The sequence below is a fragment of the Capra hircus genome, chromosome 12 (assembly GCF_001704415.2).
Source record: "Capra hircus breed San Clemente chromosome 12, ASM170441v1, whole genome shotgun sequence".
Lineage (NCBI taxonomy): Eukaryota > Metazoa > Chordata > Mammalia > Artiodactyla > Bovidae > Capra > Capra hircus.
The window spans coordinates 9,176,752-9,204,628 of NC_030819.1; the positions used below are offsets into that span (position 1 = coordinate 9,176,752).

General features: G+C 42.1%; 1 protein-coding gene across 1 annotated transcript in view; it reads right to left on the reverse strand.

Annotated features, from left to right (window-relative positions):
• Positions 1-27,877, reverse strand: part of PCCA (propionyl-CoA carboxylase alpha subunit) — a 378,687-nt gene that overhangs the window by 48,866 nt on the left and 301,944 nt on the right. The window contains exon 21 of the mRNA XM_018056387.1: positions 23,281-23,334. Within this exon, the coding sequence (XP_017911876.1) occupies positions 23,281-23,334 (54 nt within the window). The remainder of the gene's footprint in view (positions 1-23,280; positions 23,335-27,877) is intronic.

Here is a 27,877-nt window from a genome sequence, read left to right on the forward strand (position 1 = left end):
GCTGCGTTAAAATCTATAGTGAAAAAGAAAAAGAAAAAAAAAAAAAAAACCACCAACAACAACCATAGCTGCTTTCTGAGTTCCAGTAGCTTATTGTTGCATTCCATCTGGCTATCGGCTAATATCTGGAAGAAACTGATATTACTAGTGGCCCCTCAAGTTCTACACACAAGCCAAATATATCCACAGGAAGAAAAAGAAAAACTCCAAGCATCTCAAGTGATCTTTGTAACCTCGGGCTTTTATCTGAAGGATATTGAACACAGTGTTTAGAAGCGAGGAGTGACCACAATACATCAAAAACTTTGGGTACATTTAATGCGTTTTTCTGGTCCTTCCTTAGCAAACACAGTTTATTTTTGGAAGACAAGGTCACGTGCACGTAGCTCATAGTGCCTGAGCACTTTCTGTAAGATGGGTCAAGGTGTCAGGGCTTTGGGAGAGCCCCGATCAGTTCCTGCAGACCGCTGCAGGCTTGCTCTTGACTTAAAATAGGGCCACAGTTCTTACAGTGTCCGCCTTAGGATCATAAACACGAATGACTGTCTGAAACCACAGAGGACCGGATGTGAGCCACTTATAGTAAAACTGAGCCAGAAACAAGAATAGCAGGAAAGCTGCCTGCTCTCTGGTAGTGGAGCCCTTTGAAGTTAACTATTTATTAAACACCATATTATAGTGCTCCTGACAAAAATCTTTGAAGGCAGGTTATCCTCCTCTGCACAGTGGCTCACTGCTCACGAATTGCTTCCTTTTCCTTTTTGGTTTTGATTTGTTTTTTGTTTCTTTTCCCATTTGTGAAACTGAAACCTGGACTGTTTTCTTCCCATCTATGAAGCTAGGTGACACCAAGCACTTCTTCTGGCAAAGATGCTGATCAATAGAAAGGGTATTAAAAACATACGCCAACCCATCACCATCACAACACAAGCAGTTGTTATAAAATAGGTAACTTATAAGGACCTACTGTATAGCACAGGGAACTCTGCTCAGTACTCTGTAATGGCCTATATGGGAAAAGAAGCTAAAAAAAACAGTGGATATACATATAACTGATTCACCTTGCAGACACCCAAAAGTAACACAATGTTGGAAATCAACTCTACTCCAACAAAATTTTTTAATAAGATTAAACATGAGGAAGAAAATCACAGAAGAAAACCAAACAAAAACAAATTGTTACATAAAGTTCAGCAACCTCTAACATAAAACCAGGTTACAGAAATGATGAGAGGAAGGGACTAAAAATGGCAAGAATTCAAAATATAGGATCTTTTACATTTAGAAGCAAAACTTATCTACTACATTTCCTATTTCAAAACTACAGATGAACATGTCTTTTTTCAGCTGGCATTTTCCCACTTATCAATAAAGCCCCCAAGATATACCAATAACAGTTACATCTTAAAGAAATATTCAAAACAAGAAAAAAAGTGATACCGTTTATTTTTCCGAACCAATCATTAACTTAAAAATCTTTGCCTTTAATCAACTATACTCCAATATAAAATTTAAAAAAATTTTTAAAAAAAGAACCTTTGCCTGGAGAAGAACTGAGGCCCACACCTGTGCTAACACGTCCTGGGTGCATGGTCCAGCCCCAGCCACTCACAGGCAGTGTCTCCAGCTCAGCACGTGCTGAGGAGACAGAACACGGCGTTGCCGGACATGTGACTAGGTCTGTCTCAGTGTGGCTGGGAACGACGGGAAGCTTTGTAAAATCTAGAAATACATCAAAGGGCTAATGCAGATTAAGCCCTGCTCCTTTTTTTCTGAAAGGCTCACTTTTGTTCCTAATATAAAGACTTAGATGATATTTCTTTAGATCATAAAGCAAGTTGTACTTTTAATGATGGATTAAAAATTATAAAAGTGAAAGATGGCCTGTTCTCCCCATTCTTTTTTTTCCCCCCTTTTTAAGTGATGAATGCAGGAAAAGACCAGTCTGGGCCAAATTTCTCTCTTGCTGACGACCTTCAGGGGTGTTGAGTAAGCCAAGCAGGGGGATAGTACAAAGTCACCTTTGGATAATTGAGTTGCTTTTTTGCTAACTCCACTATTGGATACGTTAGATAATAAATGACAAACAGCATCTATGGTATACATAGCTTTAAAAATAGTATGACTTAACTCTAAATTAGTGTAAAGTAAAATACACTTGTTCTTACACTGGTCTTTTAAATAGAAAAGCTTATTATATCAATAGAATGAAAGTGAGTGAAAGTGTTAGTTGCTTAGCCATGTCCAACTCTTTGCAACCCCATGGACTGTAACCCACCAGGCTCCTCTGTCCAAGAGATTCTCCAGGCAAGAACACTGGAGTGGGTTGCCATTTCCTCCTCCGGGGGTCTTCCAACCCACAGACTGAACTTACATCTCCCAAGTCTCCTGCATTGCAGGTGGGTTCTTTACTGCTGAGCCACCGAGGAAGCCCAGCCGTCATGCTCTCATCTAATCCTCACAATAGCCAATGAGGTAGATGCTGTTATTGCTCTTATTTTACAGACCAGGAAACTGGTCTTAGAGAGCATTAGTAAGCAAAGCTAGAATAGCCAATCATTAAGTATCTGCCTGACTCAAAAACATAGGTACCCTATAAAGGTGTATGTGTCCTCAATCACTAACCTGTACATTATATTTTAAAAAATAGTCTTTATGTTTTAGAACAGCTTCTTTTTTTTTAGCTTTAAGCAAAATTATGCAAAAGATATTCCCTGGTAGCTCAGCAATAAAGAATCTACCTGCAATGTGGGAGGCATGGGCTCATTACCTGGGTCAGGACACGACTAAGCATACACGTGCAGTTTCCTACACATCCCCTCCCTGGACACATGTACAACCTCCCTCATTATCAACATGTAAATCACTTTCTGTGTATGAACTGAAGGGATACACACAACTGAAGTAATAAGTATAGAATCCAGTTTCAGGGCCAGTGGCACAACGGGTAATGTATCCGACCACCAATCAGAAGATTTCCAAGTTCAACTCCTGGGTGGCTCAGTTGGACGAGTGCTCTCTGGGCCTTCGTGGTGGCTCAGACGGTAAGGAATCCGCCTGCAGTGTGGGAGATCTGGGTGCAATCCCTGGGCTGGGAAGATCCCCTGGAGAAGGGAATGGCTACCCACTTCAGTATCCTGGCTGCGATGTGGGAGATGCAGGTTCGATACCTGGGTCAGCACATGACTGAGCATGCACGTGCAATTTCCGATATACCTCCTCCCCGGACACGTGTATAACTTCCCTCATTATCAACATGTAAATTACTTTCTGTGTACAAACAGAAAGGATACACATAATTAAAGTGATAAGCACAGAATCCAACATGAAATTCAAGAAAGGAAGCAAGATTGTTACACTTGGGGAAAGTGACTTAAGACAAGAGAATGAAAAATGGCTCTTAACGTTATGAAGGGAGAAAAGAGTTCCAATCAGAGTCCAAAGGCTTCATCCTCCCCTTTATGTGACTTCCCTGCCCCACCTCCAACAGGGCACTCTGAGAGATGACCTTGGTCTCCTCCAGTTTTGCTATGAAAAGCTATGAAAGCTTGATTTTTGCGGACATACCAATATTCACTTCCTACACTGTATATACCAGTTGGTTGCCGCCTACTTGTGATCCATGTTTCTGTCCTATTGAAACTGGTCCATGTCCCCAGCACCGAGGGCATGGTTTGGGATATAACAGCACTCAACAAAATCTTGTTAAGTGAATGAACGAATGAATGAATTTGGAAATGGATCACAAAGTTCCACGGTTATTCCCAGGTGACACAGTGGTAAAGAATCTGCCTGCCAATGCAAGAGACACAAGACATGGGTTCGATCCTTGGGTTGGGAAGATTCCCCTCGAGAAGAGAATGGTTACCCACTCCCTTCCAGTATTCTTGCTTGGGAAATCCCATCGACAGAGGAGCCTGATGGGCTGCAGTCCATGGGGTCACAAAGTGTCAAGACGCGACTGAGTGACTCAGTGATGTGGTGCAAAATATCAGTGCAATCTAGACAAGGACTTTTTCCTCCAAGCTCCTGATAATTTTGAACTAGTGACTCGGAAAGATACTTAATATGTTTTTCCTTCTACACAATATTAGTGCTAATTAAATACAATGTCAGTTATTACAGCCCTTACAAACACACGTAGGTGGTCTACAGAACAGGATTAATACCTAAATGACTAAAGAATTAAAACACTGGTATTTGAAGCTTTGACAAATATTTTCACTATCTGCGTTTCTGAAGCAAAACATCAGTTCACAGGCAACCAGAGGGGATGGCCCAGGAATGTGCACAAAACATGATTAACTGGTTTAAATCTCAAAACAGTACAAGGTGCCTATTAAAAAATTATACGAACAGCATTAACTTTCTCTTCGATGCTGATTACTTTTTTCTTCTCTTTATGTAATGACCTTCCTGCACAGTATGTGCTGCCATTAAAAAAAAAAAAAAGCCTAGGGAAATAAAAGGAACTGCTTGCTTAAGATAAAAACATTGTATTTGAGGAAGAGAGAACAATGTAATAGAAAATATACAATAATTAAAATGTATATGCTTTGTTGTTTTGTTAGGGTTAAATCTGTTTTAACAAAACAACTAATACACAGTTTTGGATACTTTTGCATTTACCGTAAGTGCTAGGGAGAAGGAGGAATCCTATTTAAATGAGTCCTGTAGACTCACAGACTTCGAGAACGAACTCATGGTTGCTGGTGGGTAAGGGATAGTTAGGGAGTTTGGGATTGACACGTATACACTGCTATATTTAAAAGGGATAAGCAACAAAGATCTACTGTATAGCACGCGCAACTCTGATCGGTGTTCTGCGGCAGCCTGGATGGGAGGGGAGTCTGGGGGAGAACAGATGCATGTGTATGTCTGGCTGAGTCCCTTTACTGTCCACCTGAAACTATCACAACATGGTTGATCGGATATACTCAATATAAAATAAAAAATTTAAAAACTCAAAAAGAAAAAAAGGAGTCCTGTCCGCATACCTACTAAAAGACATTAGATGTTAACTAGACTTTCATGCATTGGAGAAGGAAATGGCAACCCACTCCAGTGTTCTTGCCTGGAGAATCTCAGGGATGGAGGAGCCTGGTGGGCTGCCGTCAATGGGTGGCACAGAGTCAGACACAACTGAAGCGATTTAGCAGCAGCAGACTTACTGTGGTGATCAAAAACAATGCAAAAACCGAATCATTATGCTGTACATCTGAAACTAGTGTAACATTATATGTCAATTATGTTGGTAAGTGAAAGTGAAGTTGCTCAGTTGTGTCCGACTCTTTACAACCCCATGCCATGGACGTAGTCCACCAGGCTCCTCGGTCCATGGGATTTTCCAGGCATGGATACTGGAGTGGGTTGTCATTTCCTTCTCCAAGGGATCTTCCCGACCCAGGGATTGAACCCAGGTCTCCTGTATTGTAGGCAGACACTTTACCGTCTGAGCTACCAATGGGAAGCCCATTGCCAAGAATGTGGAAAAGCTAAATAATGTTTGATTAAGTGCTGAGGGGAATGTAAAATGGTATAATGGCTTTAGAGAAGACTGGCAAATCCTCAAAAACTTAAAGACACAGAATTGCTACATGACCCAGAAATCACATTTGGAGGTATACACTCAAGAAAAATGAGAACATGCATTCACACAAAAAACACATATAAAGGATTGTTCATAACGGCATCATACACAATAGCTCAAAAGACAAGCAAGGCAGATGGCCATTCTGAAGGAAAAAATGTGGTATGTCCATAGAATGGAATATTATTTGGCAAAGATGAATGAAGGGCTGATGCTATGACATGGGTGAATCTTTAAGAAGTGCTAAGTGAAAAAAGCCAGTCACAACAGATCATACGTTGTATGGCTTTGTTTATATGTAATGCCCAGGATGGGTAAATACACGGAGATAGAGAGTAGGTCAGTGGCTGGCAAGGGTTGAAAGAAAAGAAAACGGGCAGTGACTGCTAATGCATTTGGGGTTTCTTTTGGGGGGTGATGAAAATGCTCTAAAACTGATTACGGTGAAGGGTGTACAGCTCTGAACAGACTAAAACATACTCAGTTGTACTCTTGGAACAATGGGTGAATTGCGTGGAATGGAATTATATCCTAACAAAACTGGTTTGTTTTCTTAAAGCTTCAGAGGCAGCCATTTGAAAATTCTCTGTAAATCAAGCACCTGTATTTTGGCCAGAGGCAAAAGGTAAAAAATGGATCAGGAGAAGAAAACAGTAAAAATGCAAAACATCTGCAAAAACAGCAACAAAAATAGCAACGTTGCAATAAATGTAAGGAAACTGCTTCTAGGGGCGAATATTTAGAATTAAGTAGTAAGCAGGATGCTGACTATTGCAGTCAAAAATAACTACTTTTGACATATATAAAAGAAAAACGTGAGTCTTCACTTTGGAAATTCCACTTAGAATCAAACGAACTTATTTGCATTTGAAATTGAATAACAAAAGAGCTTTAGATTCTAATAGTTTTGACCTATTTTAGACAGATATTTATTAAATATTTATTAAAATGCTTTAGCTTGAAATACTATAGGCACCAGAAAGAAAACAAATATGAGCAATTCAATTCTATACCTTCTGTTCAATAAAACTCGCTTCTCCATGGCAGGTGGTACACAGAACTCTACCCAGGGGGTTAATCAAAATTCCCTTAGAATAATTGAAAAGCATCTGCATTTCCCCCCCAGAAACCGCAAAAAAGTCACAGCAAGCAGAACATATCATCTTGATTATTAGCTCTGAGCCTGTAGCCACACAATGTGCTGTCCCCAGGAATTGAGTGACAGGACACAACAGCAGTATCTGATAAGTCAGGGACGTCCGCCCGCATGAGACGCAAGGAAATTTTTCAAAAATCAAAAGACCATGATAATAAGTTGCACATGTGATGTTTTTGCTACCAGTGTGAAGCAAACTGCACATTGCGACAAAAGTCAGCCTTCTCAGAACGGGATGGTGCCAGGCAAGAGCTTGGAGGTCACTGACCTCGACCTCTCATCTTACAACAAAGAAAGCTGAGGTTTCGGAAGGTCACATCACCAGGGCAAGGCATTGCTGGGGCTAGAAATGAGATCTTTCAAGGCTCTTTCCACAAAACGTTGTTTTTTGTTTTCCCTGTCTTGAGTGTATGTACTACAGAGAGTGTTACCTAAGAAATGGAAGAGTCCTAGGAACTTCTGGGAGCCGTGTTGGTAAAACTCCACACAGAAGTGCTATACTAACCAACTATGGACACGCACAACCGCAGAGCTTGGAGACACTCAGAGTTTCAATTCACGCGATCTGTACATTAGTGTAAGGGAAACAGAACTACACTCTGCAGGGTACAAGTCAGTTATGAGAGCTGCAGGGCTGCAGCCTGACTGACCACACGAGTCCGCTCTGCAAGAAGGTGACTGTCGCACTAAGGCACAGAAAACAGAGAAGGAACGGAGGTGGACCCGGAAGGGTGTTCTGGCAGAAGGTTAACAGGGACGCGCAGGTTTCGCCAGAGTATAGGTATGTTCAATCTCTCTCCATTCTCGTTATCACATAACCCAGACCAGCTCTAAAATTATTCTAACTAGCTTCGTAATTATTTTCATGAAAGAAAGTGAAACTGACAGTCACTCAGTCATGACTCTCTGCAACCCCATGGACTACACTGTCCATGGAATTCTCCAGGCCAGAATACTGGAGTGGGTAGCCTTTCCCTTCTCCAGAGGATCTTCCCAACCCAGGGATCGAACCCAAGTCTCCCACATTGCAGACAGATTCGTTACCAACTGGGCTATCAGGGAAGCCCAGTTATTCCCGAACCACCATTCAAAGCTCTGGAAGGAACCTTTGAAGATCTGGAAGAAATCTTCGTCCCCTCAAATTAACATATACGCATTCTGGCTTAGACATCCAGTCTTCGTGAGTTTAGTTATTGGACACCAGTTCCCTTGTTTCCAACTGTTTGTAGGTTCTCTGCGTATTAATCACAGTTCAGTTTTTTATTTTCTGTATCTTACAATGATTTTTAAATCTTGGAGGCCTTAGAGACCTGAGAGATCCTGCTCGCCTGCCTCCGGCCCCTCCCAGGGCTAGCTTAACTCTTTTAAAGACAGGGCTGAGCCTGGGAATGCACCTTTATATTCCACCAGCCAAACCTTTTACCTAACACAAACCAAGGTGCTGTTTCCTGCCCCAAATCACCCTAGGGCCAGGTACCATATAAGGAGGACCACTCCTAGAGCCCACCGACATTATTCAAACTCGCCAGTCCTAACCTGTTTACCCGGAGCCACTTGGCTTTTCATTCAGAAACCGCAGTAAAGGCTGCCCCCCCCCCCCACTCCGTGCTTTCCCCTCACTCCTTTTTACCTCCTAACCAACCTGGAACTTCCCCAGCGGCCCTGTGTGGCATGGCAGACCCCCTTCTCTCGCAAGATGTAATTAATGAATTCTTTCAGTGGGCATTAACCTCTCCGAGTTGGCATGAAGTCACCTCGAGAAATTAAAATCCTACGGGTACATCTCAGAGCCCTCTGCCAAGTGCAGACTAGCCAGCAGACCCACGGAGGGCCAGGCTACCAGGCTGCACAGGGTGGGCACGGAGCAGGGGGAGCTGTAAGTGAGGGATGGGCCACCACTCTCACCTCCTCACAGGCTCGCCTTCAGACCTCAAGAGCTGCCCTTTGGAAGATGGCAGGCTTTGTCTCAAGCTCAGACATGCTGTGCACACATGTGGCGCACACAGCATGTATTTATGTAGGTTTGCTTTCAACAAATTGATAAACTGATACAACAATATCTGATTGATCTTTTACTCTGAGGAACATTAACAGAGACGATCCAACAAGAAAACTCTACTGATGGGTGAGCCTGCAAAAACTTTGTTCTTTTTTGAAAAGAAATGTAGATACAATCAAGAATATTATATATATATATCGCAAAATCCCTTGGATCATAACTGCAGATACTGATTAAGAGAAAACTTCATTGATAAAAACTGATATGATGGTCAAAATTTTGTGAAGACACAGAAGCCTACAAAGAGGGTCATCAATGTTAGGAAAAAGTAGTTAATATATATGACATGCATGTGTATGGACCCCAGTTTTTCCTTTCATACAATCAAGATGCCAACAAGAAGTAAGCTACAGTGAACAGGGTGGAATCGCTGCACACTACTTATCCACGGGCACGTAAGAGTGAGTTTGTGGAGCATCGGACAGCTTTAATTAGAAGTCCCATCACTTCATGGCAAATAGATGGGAAACAGTGGAAACAGTGGCTGACTTTATTTTGGGGGCTCCAAAATCACTGCAGATGGTGACTGCAGCCATGACATTAAAAGATGCTTACTCCTTGGAAGGAAAGTTATGACCAACCTAGATAGCATATTCAAAAGCAAAGACATTACTTTGCCAACAAAGGTCCATCTAGTCAAGGCTATGGTTTTTCCAGTGGTCATGTATGGATGTGAGAGTTGGACTGTGAAGAAAGCTGAGCGCCAGAGAATTGATACTTTTGAACTGTGGTGTTGGAGAAGACTCTTGAGAGTCCCTTGGACTGCAAGGGGATCCAACCAGTCCATCCTAAAGGAGATCAGTCCTGGGTGTTCATTGGTAGGACTGATGTTGAAACTATAATTCCAATACTTTGGCCACCTGATGCGAAGAGTTAACTCACTGGAAAAGACTTTGATGCTGGGAAAGATTGAGGGCAAGAGGCGAAGGGGATGACAGAGGATGAGATGGTTGGATGGTATCTCCGACTCAATGGACATGGGTTTGGGTGGACTCTGGGAGTTGGTGATGGATAGGGAGGCCTGGCGTGCTGTGGTTCATGGGGTTGCAAAGAGTCGGACACAACTGAGCAACCGAACTGAACTGAACTGAGACAGCTTTAAGGTTGAGGAGTTGGTCACAGATGTTTATATGCCCTTTTATAAATATCATCTAGACATGGACATTTTGGCACTATTGACATTTTAAGGAGAATAATTCTTTTGTAGGGCTGTCTTATTTATTGTAGGATGTTTCAGAAGCCTCCTGGGTTGGATATGTTCTCAATATATTTAAGGAAATTAGTGCACTATATTTCAATAGCAGCCCACCACTGGTAACAACCAAAATGTCTACGGACATTGCCAAAGTCCCCCAGGGAGCAGCACCACCCAGGCTGAGAACCACCAGTTTAGATGTGCAATATCACGAAATATTGCCAGGCACCTGTATTTTGCAAACTACCTGCATTATTCCTAAAACCCTTGAAGGGGACTCAGAGTTTTGTTTAACAGCGGGTAGAGAAAGAGAGGTTCAATACTTACAAAAACAAGAGTGCATCTTCCACAACACACTTCAACCGCTGTTTCACGCCCCAATCACCTGAAGGGTCAACTGAGGTCTTCTCACATGCTCACTGAGAGGAAAGGCTTTATATAAAGTGAACATCAAGTTGCAATTTTAATCTATTTTTAATAGCTACAATAGTTACTTTGATCAATATTACCCTTTCTAAAAAAAGAACCACCCCCTAGCCCCAATATGAAAGCAATTCTCACGAGGAAACTGAGGGGTGCAGACCTCCAGCCCTAAGCTAAGTGGGTGGGCTCTAAGATCAAACACAGAAGAGGAGGGTTAGTCCCTCCTGACCCCCGCTTCACAAACTACTCTCCACCAGGTGGTCAGGAATCATACGGAGGTGCGGAGGGCCGTGGAGGACCTAAACTCCAACCACGCAACGCGCTGCTGGGAGGAAGCCAAGCTGTGTTGTCGGTCCAGGTCTGTCCCTGTGGCTGCCCACACTGTACGAGCCATTCTGACAAACTACCATCTGTAAATTTACAGCAGAGACTTGGCCTCATCTGTGAGGTGGGGGCTCTGCCAATGATCTCAACGGTTGGGCGGATTAAACGAGGTCACAAGCCTAAAGCAACAAGCTCACTGCAGGCACACTCAGGGCACGCTGTCTCCTGGGCAGCCCAGTCTTAAAGGGCCGCTCAGCTGAGCAACGGAGATGGGTGCTCAGCTTAGCAGCAGGTGGTGGCCCGAGCTCTAGGACACAGTGGACTCCAAGGGGGACTGTGAGAACTTACACATGGATTATCTCCCCATCCTTAAATGAGGCAGTGGTTCCATTTCAAACAAGGGCACGTGGCAGTTTCACGTGTCCCCTGATGCTTGGTAATTACCTGGGTAATTAACACGGATACCTTAGTCATTACCTTAGCTGTCCCCGACAACCTTGAGAATTTACATCATATGAAACATGGGAAAGCTACATCTCAGGATACAGACTTGAGCTACTAGTGACGGCTGGACCTTTCCATGCCTTGCCAGGCATTCTGCTATATATACACTTTCCATCCACAGGGTAAGGGGCACAAAACACTACAGAGCTAGGCAACCACATGCTAGGTGGAAAGGAACAGAAAAGCATTTCTTCACCAATGCCATCCTGAGGGATGCATGCAGTGTACTCGGCTGGATGAATCTCACCTGGATGATGGCAGGGCCCACTGGTGTGGGGGCCATGGGCAAGCAGTGGTTTCTACGATCAGGGGGTAACTACACTCTCGCCGTGGACTCAGGGTGTAGGGGTCTCATGCAAACAGTGACAGTAGGGCTATTCCAATGGATAAAAGGATCCAAATGAACAGAATGCAATTATACAAACTGGGGCTTGGCCTTCCTCTCAGGAATGGGCTGTCCACAGCAGAAGTGGCTTATGATCCAGCAGGAGGAAGACTAAGCACAAGTAACCCACACAGCCAATAGGCAAGCGTGCTTTTAAGCCAACCAAGCACCAGGGCTAAAGCTGGCTGCCAGTCTCTCTGCAGGAGGCATCTGAGTAGGTCAGGGTGGATACAAGAACTTGTAAGCTTCGGGCCATTAAGAAGTATCACATTTATTCTAGAGAGTTCATCTTCAGTAGAACATTATATTTATTAGTGAAACAGAAAAGGAAAGTCTGAAATCCCACTACGACTATTACTATAGTCTAGGCCAGAGATTCTCATCTAGAGATGACTGTGTTCCCTCCCCACCCCCAGGGCCACTCGGCAAAGTCTGGAAACAATTTTAGTGGTTACATCTGGGCAGGTGTTCTGGCATCTAGTGGACGGAGGCCTGGGATGCTGCTGAACATCCCATAATGCACGGAGCAGTCTTCCACAACAAAAAACATTGCCCATCTCAAAATGTCACCACTGCCAAGGTTGAGAAACCCTGATCTAGGCCAAAAGTAAAAATGATCGCTGTCCTGTGGGTCTAAGACTTGATACAATGCAGACCAAATCTAAAAGACTGTGTAGCTGACATGTAAACTGAAAAGGTACAGTCGATCAAACTATGGATTTAATTATACATTAGGTGCTATCAGGTCCCTACCTGATTAAAAAATACATATATGTATTATGAACATATATAGCCATCAATTAATTAGTGCAAATAATCAGTATATATGCATTGTGAACATAAATAGCCATCAATTAATTAGTGCAAATAATCAAAATATATATGTATTATGAACACATGCAATCATCAATTAACTAGTTCAAATAATCAAATGCTTGTTCTATCCTTTTATTAAAAGAAACATCTAGAACACTGTTCCTATGTGTGACTCACAAGACCAGTAATACAATGTAGCTTTTGGTATCCACTTCCTAAATCAGATACTATGTTAAACACGTGTGAAAATATACTCCAAATCCTAGTCCTGGGCTACTTGAAACTGGTAGATTCTTAGGCTTTAACTCAAACCTAAGGGATCAGTTTCACTGGATCATGGGGATCTGCATTTTTAGCAAGTTTTCCAGTTAATTCCTACACATGCTCAAGTTGAGAATGCCGGTCTGACTCGGCTTCCATGAGAAAGAGTTGCCAATTCCATATCACTCTCACCATAAGGTAAATAATAATCAATGGATTTTATGGATGAAGGATCAGCAACGCATGGTACTACACTACAGGGGCCTTAAGTGGTAAGTGAGATTGGTGTGTGAAGCCCCATAAGCACTGTCATATCAGGTCCTATATCCAAAGTATGCTGCCTTTCAAACACAACACGCCAAAGTCTTCCTAGTCAAGGCTGCTCTTGGTGAACTTCATTAAGCTTCAAAGAAGCTGGCGTTCTTAAGAATCCTGCTGCCATAGGTGCAGGTTTAAATATGTACTTTATATTTTAGCATTCAATGGCAGATGATATGTTAACTATGTGAGGAGGTCAAATCATGGGATGAACAAAAATTAGACTTTCCAAATAAAAGAGAAATACTTTCCTTCTGAATTTTTCGGTAGATTGCCTACCAAGTGTGATCTCAGTTGAGATTACAATTTCAGATGACAGCAAGTCTTCAAAGCAAGTGAGAAAAAGGAAGAAAAAAAGTGAGGCAAAATGATTGCAAAGGAAGAGTGTATTCAATATTTTCAGGGGTTATAATAATAGTTGAGCTACTACAGGCTAAGTTCCTATTATATTTCAGCATTTTACCAACATTTTTTATTCAACCATCACCAATTCCATAAAAGTAGACATTTTGCTGGCAGGAAAATTGAGGACCAGAAAGGTTAAGTAACTTGTTCAAGGTCACAAAGCTGGCAAGTGGGAGATTTGAGATTTAAACACAAGAATCAAACTTTATTTAGTATACCTCCCCCTAACCCTCTCCCACCCCAAAAAATACTCACATACTGGTGAGAGAGTTAATTCATAGGTAGGCTGATAAGGGGTCCAGGGCCCTCAAGGAGGAATGGGTCCAGGGCTCTCAAGGAGGAGAAAAGGACAAATGCTTTTTTTTTTTTTTTTTTTTATTCCTTGTCTTCAGTTCAGTTCAGTCGCTCTGTTGTGTCCAACTCTTTGAGACCCCCATGGGCTGCAGCACACCAGGCCTCCCTGTCCATCACCAACTCCTGGAGCTTGCTCAAACCCATGTCCATCGAGTTGGTGATGCTATCCAACCATCTCATCCTCTATCATCCCCTTCTCCTCCTGCCCTCAATCTTTCCCAGCATCAGGGTCTTTTCAAATGAGTCAGCTCTTCACATCAGGTGGCCAAAGTATTGGAGTTTCAGCTTCAACATCAGCCCTTCCAATGAATATTCAGGGTTGATTGCCTTTAGGATAGACTGACTGGATCTCCTTGCAGTCCAAGCAACTCTCAAGAGTCTTCTCTAACACCAGAGTTCAAAAGCATCAATGCTTGGGTGCTCAGCTTTCTTTATAATCCAACTCTCACATCCATACATGACTACTGGAAAAACCATAGCTTTGACTAGACAGACCTTTGTCAGCAAAGTAATGTCTCTGTTTCTTACTATGCTGTCTAGGTTGGTCATAGCTTTTCTTTCACAGAGCGAGCGTCTTTTAATTTCATGGCTTCAGGCACGATCTGCAGTGATTTTGGAGCCCAAGAAAATAAAGAGTGTCACTGTTTCCATTGTTTACCCATCTATTTGCTATGAAGTGATGGGACCAGATGCCTTGACTTTAGTTATCTGAATGCTGAGTTTTAAGCCAGCCTTTTCACTCTCCTCTTTCCTCTTACATTCCTTGTTTTAGTCACATAAAACATTTTTTCTTTAAGCCCAGAGCTTATGGCTCAATGCTTTTCCTTAAGCTCTGTACTAAGGATTATGTAACAACAATGTATCTTGCTCAAGGACATGTTTCTCCTTTTTACCAAGAACCTTCTGACTAATCCTATCTTAAGAGGTTATGTATGGGAGTGGGTCTGGCAAGATCTTTCTATTGTTAGTTCTAATCTTGTTAATTTAAGATGTTTGTTGTAGGAGTGGGTAAAAGTATATAAGGCCTTGATAAGACTAGCAAGTGGGTTTCTCTCATCCCCCTTCTGATGTCTGTGTCAGAAGCTTCTCTGTCCTTTGTCACTTTAATAAAACTCTGTTACACAAAAGCTCTTAAGTGATCAAGCCTGGTCCCTGGTCCTGAAGCTAAATCTTCTTTGGAGATCACGAATCCAACAACGCTTACCAGAAGCTATCACTGGTAGTTCACATAAATTTCTTGTGAGCATATAACTGAGTAATTGCAAATATTTTAAACTGACAATATTTCAAAGAGCAACTCTAAAGGTGTTATATGGCCTGTCTCTCTTAGAAATGGGATGGAATCAAATAAGCATTCTAAAACCCTAAAGCATCACACAAGTGTAAGGCATTATGTTATTCATTAAAATTAATTTTTATTTTGAGGGTCTTCGGCAGACAGCAGCAGGATTTTGAGACATTCTGAAATAATTAGGGACACCCTAGGACACTGTGAAATCATGATTGAGGTTGCACTAAATTGGCTTCCAATAGCCACATATAATAGAAATGATTTGGACAATAGATAATGTCACTTTTAAAGGATTCTATTAGAGATGCTAGAAGCCTCCCCCTTGGAAGTGGGCATTCCCCAGGGGTCCATTCCGGGCCTGTCCCTTCACCATCCCCTCAGGTGATCTTAGCTACTGCAGGCTTCAGATACCACATCTTCATGTCCAAAGGCACCCACTGACATGCTCACCCTTCATCATTTCCCTGATCTTTCCTTTACATCATACATGTCCCTCTGGCATTTCAGACTTAAAATGGTCAAAAACCCAACTCATTATCTATTCCACCTGAGCCCAGGTTCAGTCCCTGGTTGGGGAACTAAGATTCAACACGCTGTGTGGTGCGAATGAAAAAAAAAATCCAGACAAAACAAAATACAGCTCAGGTGATACTGCCACCCTCGCTAGCCAGCTTCCTTTCCCTTAAATACACGGACAATCTCACGCCTCTCTACGTTCACTTATTTTATCCCCTGTGCTTTTCTCCACCATCACTGCAGAGCCGTTTCTGAACGTGCTGTCTCTGGGTCTTTGCAGATGCCGTTCCCCTCTATCTGAACGCCCTGTCCCTGCTTCAAACTCTATTCACCCCCAGAGTCTAAGAATGAGCTGGACATATTTACCAGGAGCTTCCCATAATCCTCTGTTTCTTTTTTTCAACCCCCAGAACATTTCTTCTTCACACAAGGCTCTGATCATTCTCATCATGCTAGGATTTCAACACCCTGGGGTGGCAGTGGGTCATGGCTGGCAGAGATGCCGTTTTCCTTTGAATTGCCAGAACTCAGTGTCCTCACATAATAGATGCTCAGCCAATGTGAGATGACTGACTACCATGACAACCTATACATGCCAGGCTTTATGTATGCTCGTTAAAAAAAATTAATGACTAACAGGATATGAAAAGGAGGTTCTTATTCAAAGAGCTATGCCCTATGGCTTACACTTTATGCTTTTGTATCAGAAAGGAAAAAGTAAAACTAGTAGATCCATGGCTTTTTGGAAGGAATGATGCTGAAGCTGAAACTGCAGTACTTTGGAAACCTCATGTGAAGAGTTGACTCACTGGAAAAGACTCTGATGGTGGGAGGGATTGGGGGACAGGAGGAGAAGGGGACGACCGAGGATGAGATGGCTGGATGGCATCACTGACCCGATGGAGGTGCGTCTGAGTGAACTCTGGGACTTGGTGATGGACAGGGAGGCCTGGCGTGCTACGATTCATGGGGTCGCAAAGAGTCGGAAACGACTGAGCGACTGAACTGAACTTCCCTGGTGGCTCGGTGGTAAAGAATCCACCTGCCAATGCAGGAGATGCAGATTTGATCCCTGGGTCGGGAAGATTCCCTGGAGAAGGAAATGGCAACCCACTCCAGTATTCTCGCCTGGAGAATCCCATGAACAGAGGCGCCTGGCAGGCTACAGTCCATGGGGTCACAAAGAGTGAGATACACCTTAACAACGAAACAAGAACAACATGGAACACATCTCTGTTCTTCTCTGCCAGCAACCCCGCCTCTGCATCCCGTCTTGCCACCCACTGTGTACTCACGGTGCTGCTGGCCTGGGCTTCCCTGCAGCCAGTGCACTACTGAAGGGTAGGAGCCAAGTTGTGTTCATCCGTCATACAGCCTAGCATGTAGTTAGGAGCAGGCGGCCCACGACTTCTTTCACATTTTTGCTCAAAACGCTTCATGCATGAGATATCAACAACTGCATGTTTGAATTATATTCAGCATGCCTATTTCACAAGGCTGGAAAGTAAACATATTCTAAAAGTTCCTTCTTAAGTCAGGTACAGTATAGGTGGAACACGTCACCACTAAAACAATGTTCAAGATTAAGACTGTACTTAGAACCTCATCTTATCAAATCTTATCTTACCCCTATTTTAGCTTTATCTTATCCCTATTTTAGCTGAAGTTTTGAATACTGTAGGGAAATGCAGGAAGGGATGCTAAAGCTTTACTTTTTTCTTAGCATTATATTTATTTATTTTAATTATAGGATAATTACAATATTGTGATTATTTTTGCCATACATCAGTATGAATCAGCCATTGGGTGATGTATGGCAAAAACCATCACAATATTGTAATTATCCTACAATTAAATAAATAAATTTAAAAACAAACAAACAAAACCAGAGAGAATTCATCAACCCTTGACAAAATGTCAAGCCTGTGGCCACAGCTGCTTTCTACAGCTGGATGGGAAAAGCGTCAGGAATAAGGAGAAAGCTTGATCCCGTGGGGATGGAGCCCTGTGATTATTGGGTAGACGTGCCCGTCTGATGTAGGCTCTGGGGTTCTATGCCAGACACCTCCCAGGCCCCTCTCCTTCCCATCCAAGGAAACTGGGACCAGGGCAGCTTGGGTTAATGGGTCAAGTTCCAGGGGTAATTCACTCAGATGTCCCTGTTTACACAGGAAAGTAAGCCTCTTGGGTGGCTGCAAACCCAAGGACATGGGACCAGCATGCAAGAAATCCCAATAAGCCACCGTGTCACTTCTGAAACCTCCCTGATACGGAGCAAGAGATGGAAAAGAGAAGGGAGAAAAAGGCGAGTGAAGACTAGAGACGAGTCAGATATGTAGACAGAGGGATTTATAAGGTACAGAAGACCAAAGAAGTTCTCTGGATGTTGATTTTTGGAAGACAGTAATAACCGAAAACGTGACATAGGTTACTTCCCAAAAGAGTACTGGTAAAGGAGATGGGTGCTTAGTCGCTCAGATGTGTCCAACTCTTTGGGACCCCATGGACTGTAGCCCTCCAGGCTCCTCTGTCCATGGGATTCTCCAGGCGAGAATACTGGACTGGGTAGCCATGCCCTTCTCCAGGGGGTCTTCCCGACCCAGGGACTGAACCCAGATTTTCCACATTGCAAGCAGATTCTTCACCGTCTGAGCTACCAGGGAACCCCACCGGTAAAGGAAAACAATAACAAACCTAGTTCTTTTCATTTGCCAGTTATTTGGATTTTCAACAAATGGGAGTTTACTCTATTCAAGTTCAATATCCATAAGGGAGTTTTCAGAAAGAGTGAAACTTTTTGACTATGTTCATATTTATATCTATAAATACGAAGGATGCATGTTTGAGCCTTGTGCTATCAGATGACAAGATACAGCCCAAGCTTCAGCTCTTGCTAATTAAACGAATCAATTAAGAGACTACAGTTGCAACTGTGTAGCTGCTGTTCTATAGTAGCAATAACAACCTCGCGGGGAGGTCTTTTACTACATTAAAATGCTGTCCTCCACAACTCCATCTGATATTATTAGAAACAGTTATTTGTGGCTTGCTGTCATATTAGTAGCAAAGGCAAATTATGGAAATATGCAGACCAGAATGGTCCCAGTATGAGACCAGGTTGGGTTTTCAGCCTCCAAGGGAACAATTGCTGAAATTCCAAAGTTCCCCAAAGTTCTTTAATGGAACTGATAAATCTATCAGCACAGCATCCATTTAGAAACTAGGTAAGGGTCACATATTTACATACTTTCCTGCTAAGCTGATACAATTCAACTAGATGAATTATCATATTAAGTTTACCCTCCTGAGTTAAACTGATGGAGTTCAAAATTGTTTTCGATGGTTGTCATTAATCGCTGTTACTTCGTAAATGCTAACTTTGAAATCTAATTGTGCTAGCGTACCAAGGGTCATATTAATACCATTCTTAATGGTAAATCTTTGTAAAACATGTTTATTCTACTGATATTATTACTCAAGCTTTCAAGGCTAATAAGAAATAAAGTATATTTATTATCAATAAAAACTTAATTTAAAATGTACAATTTGAGATTTAAATTAGCTTTAGGAAGTTCAGCGTGATTTGGTTTCATTAAGATCCCTGGCTAAGCTTCAAAGACATATAATTTGATAGTTCCTCAAGAGTCCTTGGGTAAATGCCAACAGCACAGCTATGAAGAAGCTGCTCAGTGCAACGTAGGTTATTTTCTCTTTCGGGCAAATGCATTGTTTCCACAAGAAAAAAACCTCAGTCTTACACAGATACGTTTGTCTTAGAATTGTGGTGTTTTAAAGATAATGGTACTTAAAAAAAATTAAATACAAGCAATGATTACAATACAAAATTTGGAATCAAATGGTAACTTCTGTATTCTTCAAGTAGTAACAAAATATTCATCCTTATTGTGAATCACAGTTCAAGTAAGGAATCTGGGTTATGTAGAACACTGAACCTCTTCTTATATCTGACATGCACAAACTCATAGCTTCACTAAAAACGTGTCAGCAAAACAAACAAGCAAAACCCAGACAATCTACAATTTGAGTAGGCACAGATCACCTGGAAAAGCTCTGGGGAGGAGAGCTTTGACAGCTAAACACACGTTATGGACTGAATGCTCGTGCCCCCTCCACCCGCTTCATACATTGGCGTCCCCATCCTCAATGGGCCGGTATGTGGAAGTGGCGCCTTCGGGAGGTAATCATGTTTAGGTGAGGCCATGAGAGCTGGACCCAGCAGAGGACAGGCCAGTGAGGAGGCCCGGATGCTAGCGCCTGACATGTTTGAAGACAAGCAACTAAGTGTGGGCTGAGCTGATGTGTATTTTAAAAGGATCACTTTAACCGCTATATTAATTAGCAGGGAGTAGGGGTGGAGGGGGGAAGACTGGCTGCTGCAACAATTTGGACAAGAGGTGATGAAGAGTTTGGTCAGGATGGGGGCAGTGAGAATGGCGGAAGAGGGAATTCAAGGAAAAGACAAACTTTTAGCTTAAATTGCCATTTTCTGAGATAGGAAAAATTGTAGGAGGAAGTTTATGTTGGTTTGGGTTTTCTTTTGCAGGTTGTGGCTGTCAGGAAGTATTTTTTTCAATGTCTGAACCCTGAGAAATCTATTAGAATGCAAGGAGCAATAACAAATAGCAGAGACGGCACAAGAACCCTTTCTAGAATGAGCACAGGAGGTCCAGAAGACCCTACCCATAATGTAAGTCCAGGTAGCTGATAAAAAAAGAGTGGCATGGATCTTTATGCAATGATGTAGGAAGATGTTCACAATTTACTGTTGCATGAAAAGATGTGTAAATCTGTTTCTGGAAGAATACGTCTATTGTTAAAAACTTCAAAACCTCTAAGGGATAAAATGAACACTTTCACAATGGTTAATTTTGTGTGTCAACTTGGCTAGCCAACAGTATTCAGATATTTGGTCAAACAGTATTCTAGACGTTTCTATAAAGGGTTTTTTGTTCTTTTTTTTTTTTCTGGACAAGGCATGCAGCATCTTAGTTACCCGAACAGGGATCAAACGTGTGCCCCCGGCACTAGGAGCACAGAGTCTTAACCAATGGACCTCCAGAAAAGTGCCATGGTTTTATTTTTTTTTTTTCCTTTTTTTAGATGAAGTTAACATTTAAGTCAGTAGACTCTGAATAAAGCAGATTACTCTCTAATAACATGGGTGGGCCTCTCTTAATCAGTTGAAGAAAAAGGATTACCCTCCCAAGCAGGAAGGAATACTACAGGCACACTGACCTTGAACTTGAAATGTAACTACCCTGCAGGTTTTGGAATTGCCTGCACAATCACAGGTATCAACTGCTTTAAGTCAGTCAACCAACCAATCTCTCTCTCTCTCTGTACATATGAAAACATAATACACATACCCTGTTGGTTCTGTTTCTCTGGAGAAGCCTAATCCAATTTCTAACGACATAAATTTAAATAATATTTAAATTGTTTAGTTGGAAAAATAAACACATGCCAAAGTCTTTGACTGTGTGGATCACAATAAATTGTGGAAAATTCTGAAAGAGATGGGAATACCAGACCACTTGACCTGCCTCTTGAGAAACCTATATGCAGGTCAGGAAGCAACAGTTAGAACGGGACATGGAACTACAGACTGGTTCCAAATAGGAAAAGGAGTACGTCAAGGCTGTATATTGTCACCCTGCTTATTTAACTTCTATGCAGAGTACATCATGAGAAACACTGGGCTGGAAGAAGCACAAGCTGGAATCAAGATTGCCAGGAGAAATATCAATCACCTCAGATATGCAGATGATACCACCCTTATGGCAGAAAGTGAAGAGGAACTAAAAAGCCTCTTGATGAAAGTGAAAGAGGAGAGTGAAAAAGTTGGCTTAAAGCTCAACATTCAGAAAACAAAGATCATGGCATCCGGTCCCATCACTTCATGGGAAATAGACGGGGAAACAGTGGAAACAGTGTCAGACTTTATTTTGGGGGGGCTCCAAAATCACTGCAGATGGTGACTGTAGCCATAAAATTAAAAGACACTTACTCCTTAGAAGGAAAGTTATGACCAACCTAGACAGCATGTTCAAAAGCAGAGACATTACTTTGCCAACAAAGGTCTGTCAAGGTCCTCAAGGCTATGGTTTTCCCAGTGCTCATGTATGGATGTGAGAGTTGGATTGTGAAGATAGCTGAGTGCCGAAGAATTGATGCTTTTGAACTGTGGTGCTGGAGAAGACTCTTGCAAGTCCCTTGGACTGCAAGGGGATCCAACTAGTCCATCCTAAAGGAGACCAGTCCTGGATGTTCATTTGAAGGACTGATGCTGAGGCTGAAACTCCAATACTTTGGCCACCTCATGCGAAGAGCTGACTCATTGGAAAAGATCCTGATGCTGGGAGGGATTGGGGACAGCAGGAGAAGGGGATGACAAAGGATCAGATGGTTGGATGGCATCACCGACTCGATGCACATGAGTCTGGGTGAACTCCGGGAGTTGGTGATGGACAGGGAGGCCTGGCATGCTGCGATTCATGGGGTCACAAAGAGTCAGACACGACTGAGCAACTGAACTGAACTAATAACTATTAATCAGAAAAGCAAGAATAACTACAAGTCTTAGGTGCAACACTTAAAAATTACATATTGGACAGATGTCTTCACATGTACTTTAATCTGTGAATTATACCACACCTCTATACATATATAAAGTACAAAGCATGAAGTAAATGGACATTGTCACTGATATCCTCTGTAACTCAGTGGCAAAGTCACTATTCTTTTGATTTAAGCCACAAACTTGTCCTTTGATATCCTCAAGTTACAGAGCCAACAGAAATACCCAATGTAAATTTACAATCTAAACAAGGTACCCCAAAGATATGAACAGACATTTTACAGATTATAAATGATACTAACAAATGAATACAGAGAGAAATATGCAAATACCACAGCAATAAGTGGAGAAATGATATTAAAACAATAAAGTACCTTTTTCACCAAATTATTTTGGAAAATTATACTATTACTAATATGGTACCTATAAACTCGTAAGTAAAAATAAGTGTGAAATAAGTTTCTTTTCACTGTGTAGAGCTATATAATTTTGAAATTATGATTCAATTTCATTAGAAGTGTGGACCTAATAGAAGAAGCTAGATGGAAAACTGAGCAAAAAAAAAAAAAACAAACAAAACAAACATAAAATATCAGTCACCTGTTTTTTTTTGTTTTTTTTTTTTTTGGGTTTTGCCACCTGGCTTATTGTGGGATCTTACTTCCCTGACCAAAGACAGAACCTGGGCCCTCAGCAGTGAGAGCACAGGGTCCTAACCACTAGACCACCAGGGAACCCCCCAAGGTCACTATCCAAAAGCATCTTTTTAAAATCTGTTTTTATTTTTATCAAAAATAGGGAGAAAGTCTCCAGCGAAAAACAGTACTTCAAAGACTCAACAAACTGCAAATAATTTTTAAAATTATTTTGTGTCTAATAAGAAATAGCTAAACTTATTCCATCATGACAATTTTCTTCCACATGTTAAAGAATCCATTTCTTATATAAAGACATCACTTAACAGCAAAACAAAACCATGGTGAAGCCAAACTCAAACACAAGCGCTAAAACCAGCCGATCACTTTTCCAGTTGATCTCTCTGTAAACTAAAAGAACATACAAAGTAATCATCCTTTCCTACTTACCACTGTGCCGAGAAACTGAATGCTCATGTTGCCCCCTGCTTCTCGAGAAAGACACTGGGGGAAAAAAAGAGACGTAAAATGAATTCTCAGCCACACAAAAACACGTACCTGAATGTTCACAGCAGCACTACCCCTACTAGCCAAACAACCCAAATGTCCATCGACTGATAAATGAACAAACAAAATATGGTATCTTCATGCAACAGAATATTGCTTGGCCATGAAAAGGAATGAAGGGCTGATACATGTATGAAGTGAGATGCCAAGCACCTCTTCCTTTGCTTGTTGCCCACCTGTGCTTCTTCACTGGAGCAACATCTATTTAAGGCCTTTGTCCAACTTTTAATCAGCTTATTTAATTTCCTGTTAAGCTGCAAGAGTTCTTTATATATTCTGGATATTAACCCTTTATCAGATGTATGACTTCAATTTGAATCAGTTCGAATGAGGTGGATGAAACTGGAGCCTGTTATACAGAGTGAAGTAAGCCAGAAAGAAAAACACCAATACAGTATGCTGCTGCTGCTGCTGCTGCTAAGTCGCTTCAGTCGTGTCTGACTCTGTGCGACCCCATAGACGGCAGCCCACCAGGCTCCCCTGTCCCTGGGATTCTCCAGGCAAGAACACTGGAGTGGGTTGCCATTGCCTTCTCCAATGCATGAAAGTGAAAAGTGAAAGTGAAGTCGCTCAGTCGTGTCCGACTCTTAGCAACCCCACGGACTGCAGCCTACCAGGCTCCTCCATCCATGGGATACTAACGCATATATATGGAATTTAGAAAGATGGTTAACGATAACCCTGTATGCAAGACAGCAAAAGACACACAGATGTACAGAACAGTCTTTTGGACTCTGTGAGAGAGGGAGATGATTTGGGAGAATGGCATTGAAATATGTATAATATCATAAATGAATCACCACTCCAGGTCCGATGCATGATACAGGATGCTTGGGGCTGGTGCACTGGGATGACCCAGAGGGACAGTATGGGGAGGGATGTGGGAGGGGGGTTCAGGATGGGGAACACGTGTACACCCGTGGTGGATTCATGTGATGTATGGCAAAACCAATACAATATTATAAAGTAATTAGCCTCCAATTAAAATAATAAATTTATATAAAAAATGTATGACTTAAAATATTTCTCCCATTCCACAGGATATCTCTTTACTCCGTTGTGTCCTTTGATACACAAATTTTTTTAAATTTGATATAGTCCAATGTATCTATGTTTGCTTTTGTGCTTACAGTTTTGGAGTTATATCCAAGAAATCACTGTCAATTCCAAAGTCATGAAGCTTTGTCTAACTTTTTCTTTTGGAAGTTTTATAGTTTTAGGCATTATGCTTAGGTCTTTAATCCACTTTGAGTAAATTTTTGTATGTAGTGTAATGTAAGGGTCCAACGTCAATCTTTCGTATATGGCAGATCCAAGCTTTTACAGAAAATCTAATGAATATGATCATCAAATTTACATTTTCAACTCCCATTTATCCTGAGTTCAAGACTCATGTAGTCATCTGTTAGCTGGACATCAATACTTGGATATCTAATGCACATATTAAACCTAGCAAGTCCAAACAGAATTCTTGATCTGCCTCCCCAAACCTGCTTCTCCCCTAGCCTTCCCGTCTCGGTAAATACTATCATCATTCACTCATGGCTCATCTCCAATTCTTTAACTTCCTTCATACCCAGTTTCTAATCCACCTACCGATCTTTTCTGTCTTCCCTCCAAAATATATGTCAAATTGGTTCACTTCAAGTCATCACCACCACTACCACCTTAGTCTATGCCAAGGGTTGACAATTTTTTTCTCCAAAGGGCCAGATTTTGCTAGATTCTTCTCTTGATATCTGCTTTAGTGTAACATTATTTTGCAATTTAATCACTTCCAATTGAAGGGTAAGTGAAATATCCTCAATAGTACAGGTATGTAGATTAGAAAATATGGAAATATTCTTTGCTTTTGCATTGAGATTTGAAAAATGCTGTTGGATCGATAGTCCACTTCTTGTTTTGACAGCCCACGGAATCTAAAAAGCAACTTGATATTAGCTGTGACTCAAACATCAGTTGTCAAAATGACTTTGCCACAGTGTGCCTTTTGCATGTAAATGCTGTTTTGTCTTACAATTTCAGCGTGAATTCATTAAGAAATATTATCAAGTCCACAGCACAAGCTAATTTTCAAAGCCGTAAGATGTTCCATAATAGTGGCTGAGGACAGTTCTTTCTGTTTGGAAAAAATTCAGTCTTGGTCCTGCATAAAAAAAAAAAAAATCTCAACAAACTCCTAAGCCACTGAACTACTATCAAAGGGGAAAACCAGGGCATTGAGTTGCTACATATGATAAAACTCCATAGACAGATAAAAATGAATAAAGGTGGCTGTGTTCTGGTAAAACTGTATTTATGAACCTGAAATTTGAATCTCATATACTTTTTATGTGTCATGAAACATTCTTTTTTTCCCCAACCATTTAAAATGTAATACTTCCAAACTTTAAAAAACCACTCAACTAGTGAACTGTACAAAAACTGGCAGTGGGCTGGATTTGACTGACTCCTCGTCGAAACCATCATCAGCACCTCTCACGTGGATGACTGCCATGGACATACAGATGATTTCCTTGTTTCTATCACTCGTCCCCAGGAGTCCACCTGCCTCACAGCAGCCCTTTTAAAGCACGTCTTGCTGCTGCTGCTAAGTCGCTTCAGTCGTGCGCGATTCTGGGCGACCCCAGAGACGGCAGCCCACCAGGCTCCCCCATCCCTGGGATTCTCCAGGCAAGAACACTGGAGTGGGTTGCCATTTCCTTCTCCAATGCATGAAAGTGAAAAAGTGAAAGTGAAGTCGCTCAGTCGTGTCCGACTCTTTGCGATCCCATGGACTGCAGCCTACCAGGCTCCCCCGCCCATGAGATTTTCCAGGCAAGAGTACTGGCAGGGGGTGCCATCGCCTTCTCCTAAAGCACGTCTTACCATTCTTCTATTCAAACTCTTCAAAAGTTTTGCAGTAGGAACTGAATAAAACCCAATTTTCTGGGCCTACAAAGATCCTATATGACCTGGTCCCTGTCTATATTTAGCACTCTCCTAACTACACTTGCAGAGTACATCATGAGAGACGCTGGGCTGCATAAAGCACAATCTGGAATCAAGATTGCCAGGAGAAATATCAATAACCTCAGATATTCCAGATGACATCACCCTTATGGCAGAAAATGAAGAACTAAAGAGACTCTTGATGAACGTGAAAGAGGAGCGTGAAAAAGTTGGCTTAAAGCTCAACATTCAGAAAGCTAAGATCATGGTATCTGGTCCCATCACTTCATGGCGAACAGATGGAGAAACAATGGAAACAGTGACACAGTTTATTTTCTTGGGCTCCAAAAATCACTGCAGGTGCTGAATGCAGCCATGAAATTAAAAGACGCTTACTCCTTGGAAGCAAAGTTATGACCAACCTAGACAGCTTATTAAAAAGCAGAGACATTACTTTGCCAACAAAGGTCTGTCTAGTCAAGGCTATGGTTTTTCCAGTAGTCATGTATGGATGTGAGAGTTGGTTCATAAAGAAAGCTGAGCACCGAAGAATTTACACTTTGGAACTGTGGTGTTGGAGAAGACTCTTGAGAGTCCCTTGCACTGCAAGGAGATCCAACCAGTCCATCCTAAAGAAAATCAGTCCTAAATATTCATTGGAAGGACTGGTGCTGAAGCTGAAACTCCAACACTTTGGCCACCTGATGCAGAAAACTGACTCATTTGAAAAGACCTTGATGCTGGGCAAAACTGAAGGTGGGAGGAAAAGGGGATGACAGAAGATGAGATGGTTGGATGGCATCACTGACTCTGGACATGAGTTTGAGTAAACTCTGGGAGTTGGTGATGGACAGGGAGGCCTGGCGTGCTGCAGTCCATAGGGTCGCAAAGAGGACACGACTGAGAGACTGAACTGAACTGAACTGACTGAACTACACTCGCATTGGAATAGCCCCTGAGGCTGGCAAAGACTAAGGGCAGAAGGAGAGTAGGGCATCAGAGGATGAGATGGATGACTGGATGGCATCACCGATGCAACTGACATGAACTCGGGCAAAGTTTGGGAAATGAGGAGGGACAGGGAGGCCTGGTGTGCTGCAGTCCATGGGGTTGCAAAGAGCTGGACACGACTCGGTGACTAAACAGCAACTACACTTGGGAAACTGTCCTTTCTTCTGGCCTCCACACAAACCAGTCCTGTTCCTGCCTCAGGGCCTTTACACTTGCCATTCTTTCTACTTGGGACTTTCCTCCCCTAGATTTTTGTAAGGCTTCCTCCTGCTCCCCACAGGTTTCATCTCAATGGTAGCTATTCAGAGAGGACTTCCGAACAAAAGCTTCTCTCCCCACCTAAAGCTATCTCCCTAATCATCTTCTATGATTATCCTGTTACAGTCTTCACTGACCTTCTTAGCACTCAGATTACCCTCTATATGTGTTTACGTGTTTGGCATCCACATCCTCCTGATACAATGTAAGTCTTGGTCACCACTGTATCTCCTGAGCCTAGTACACTGCCCGAGTTGTATTGGCATTACTTTCTATGTAG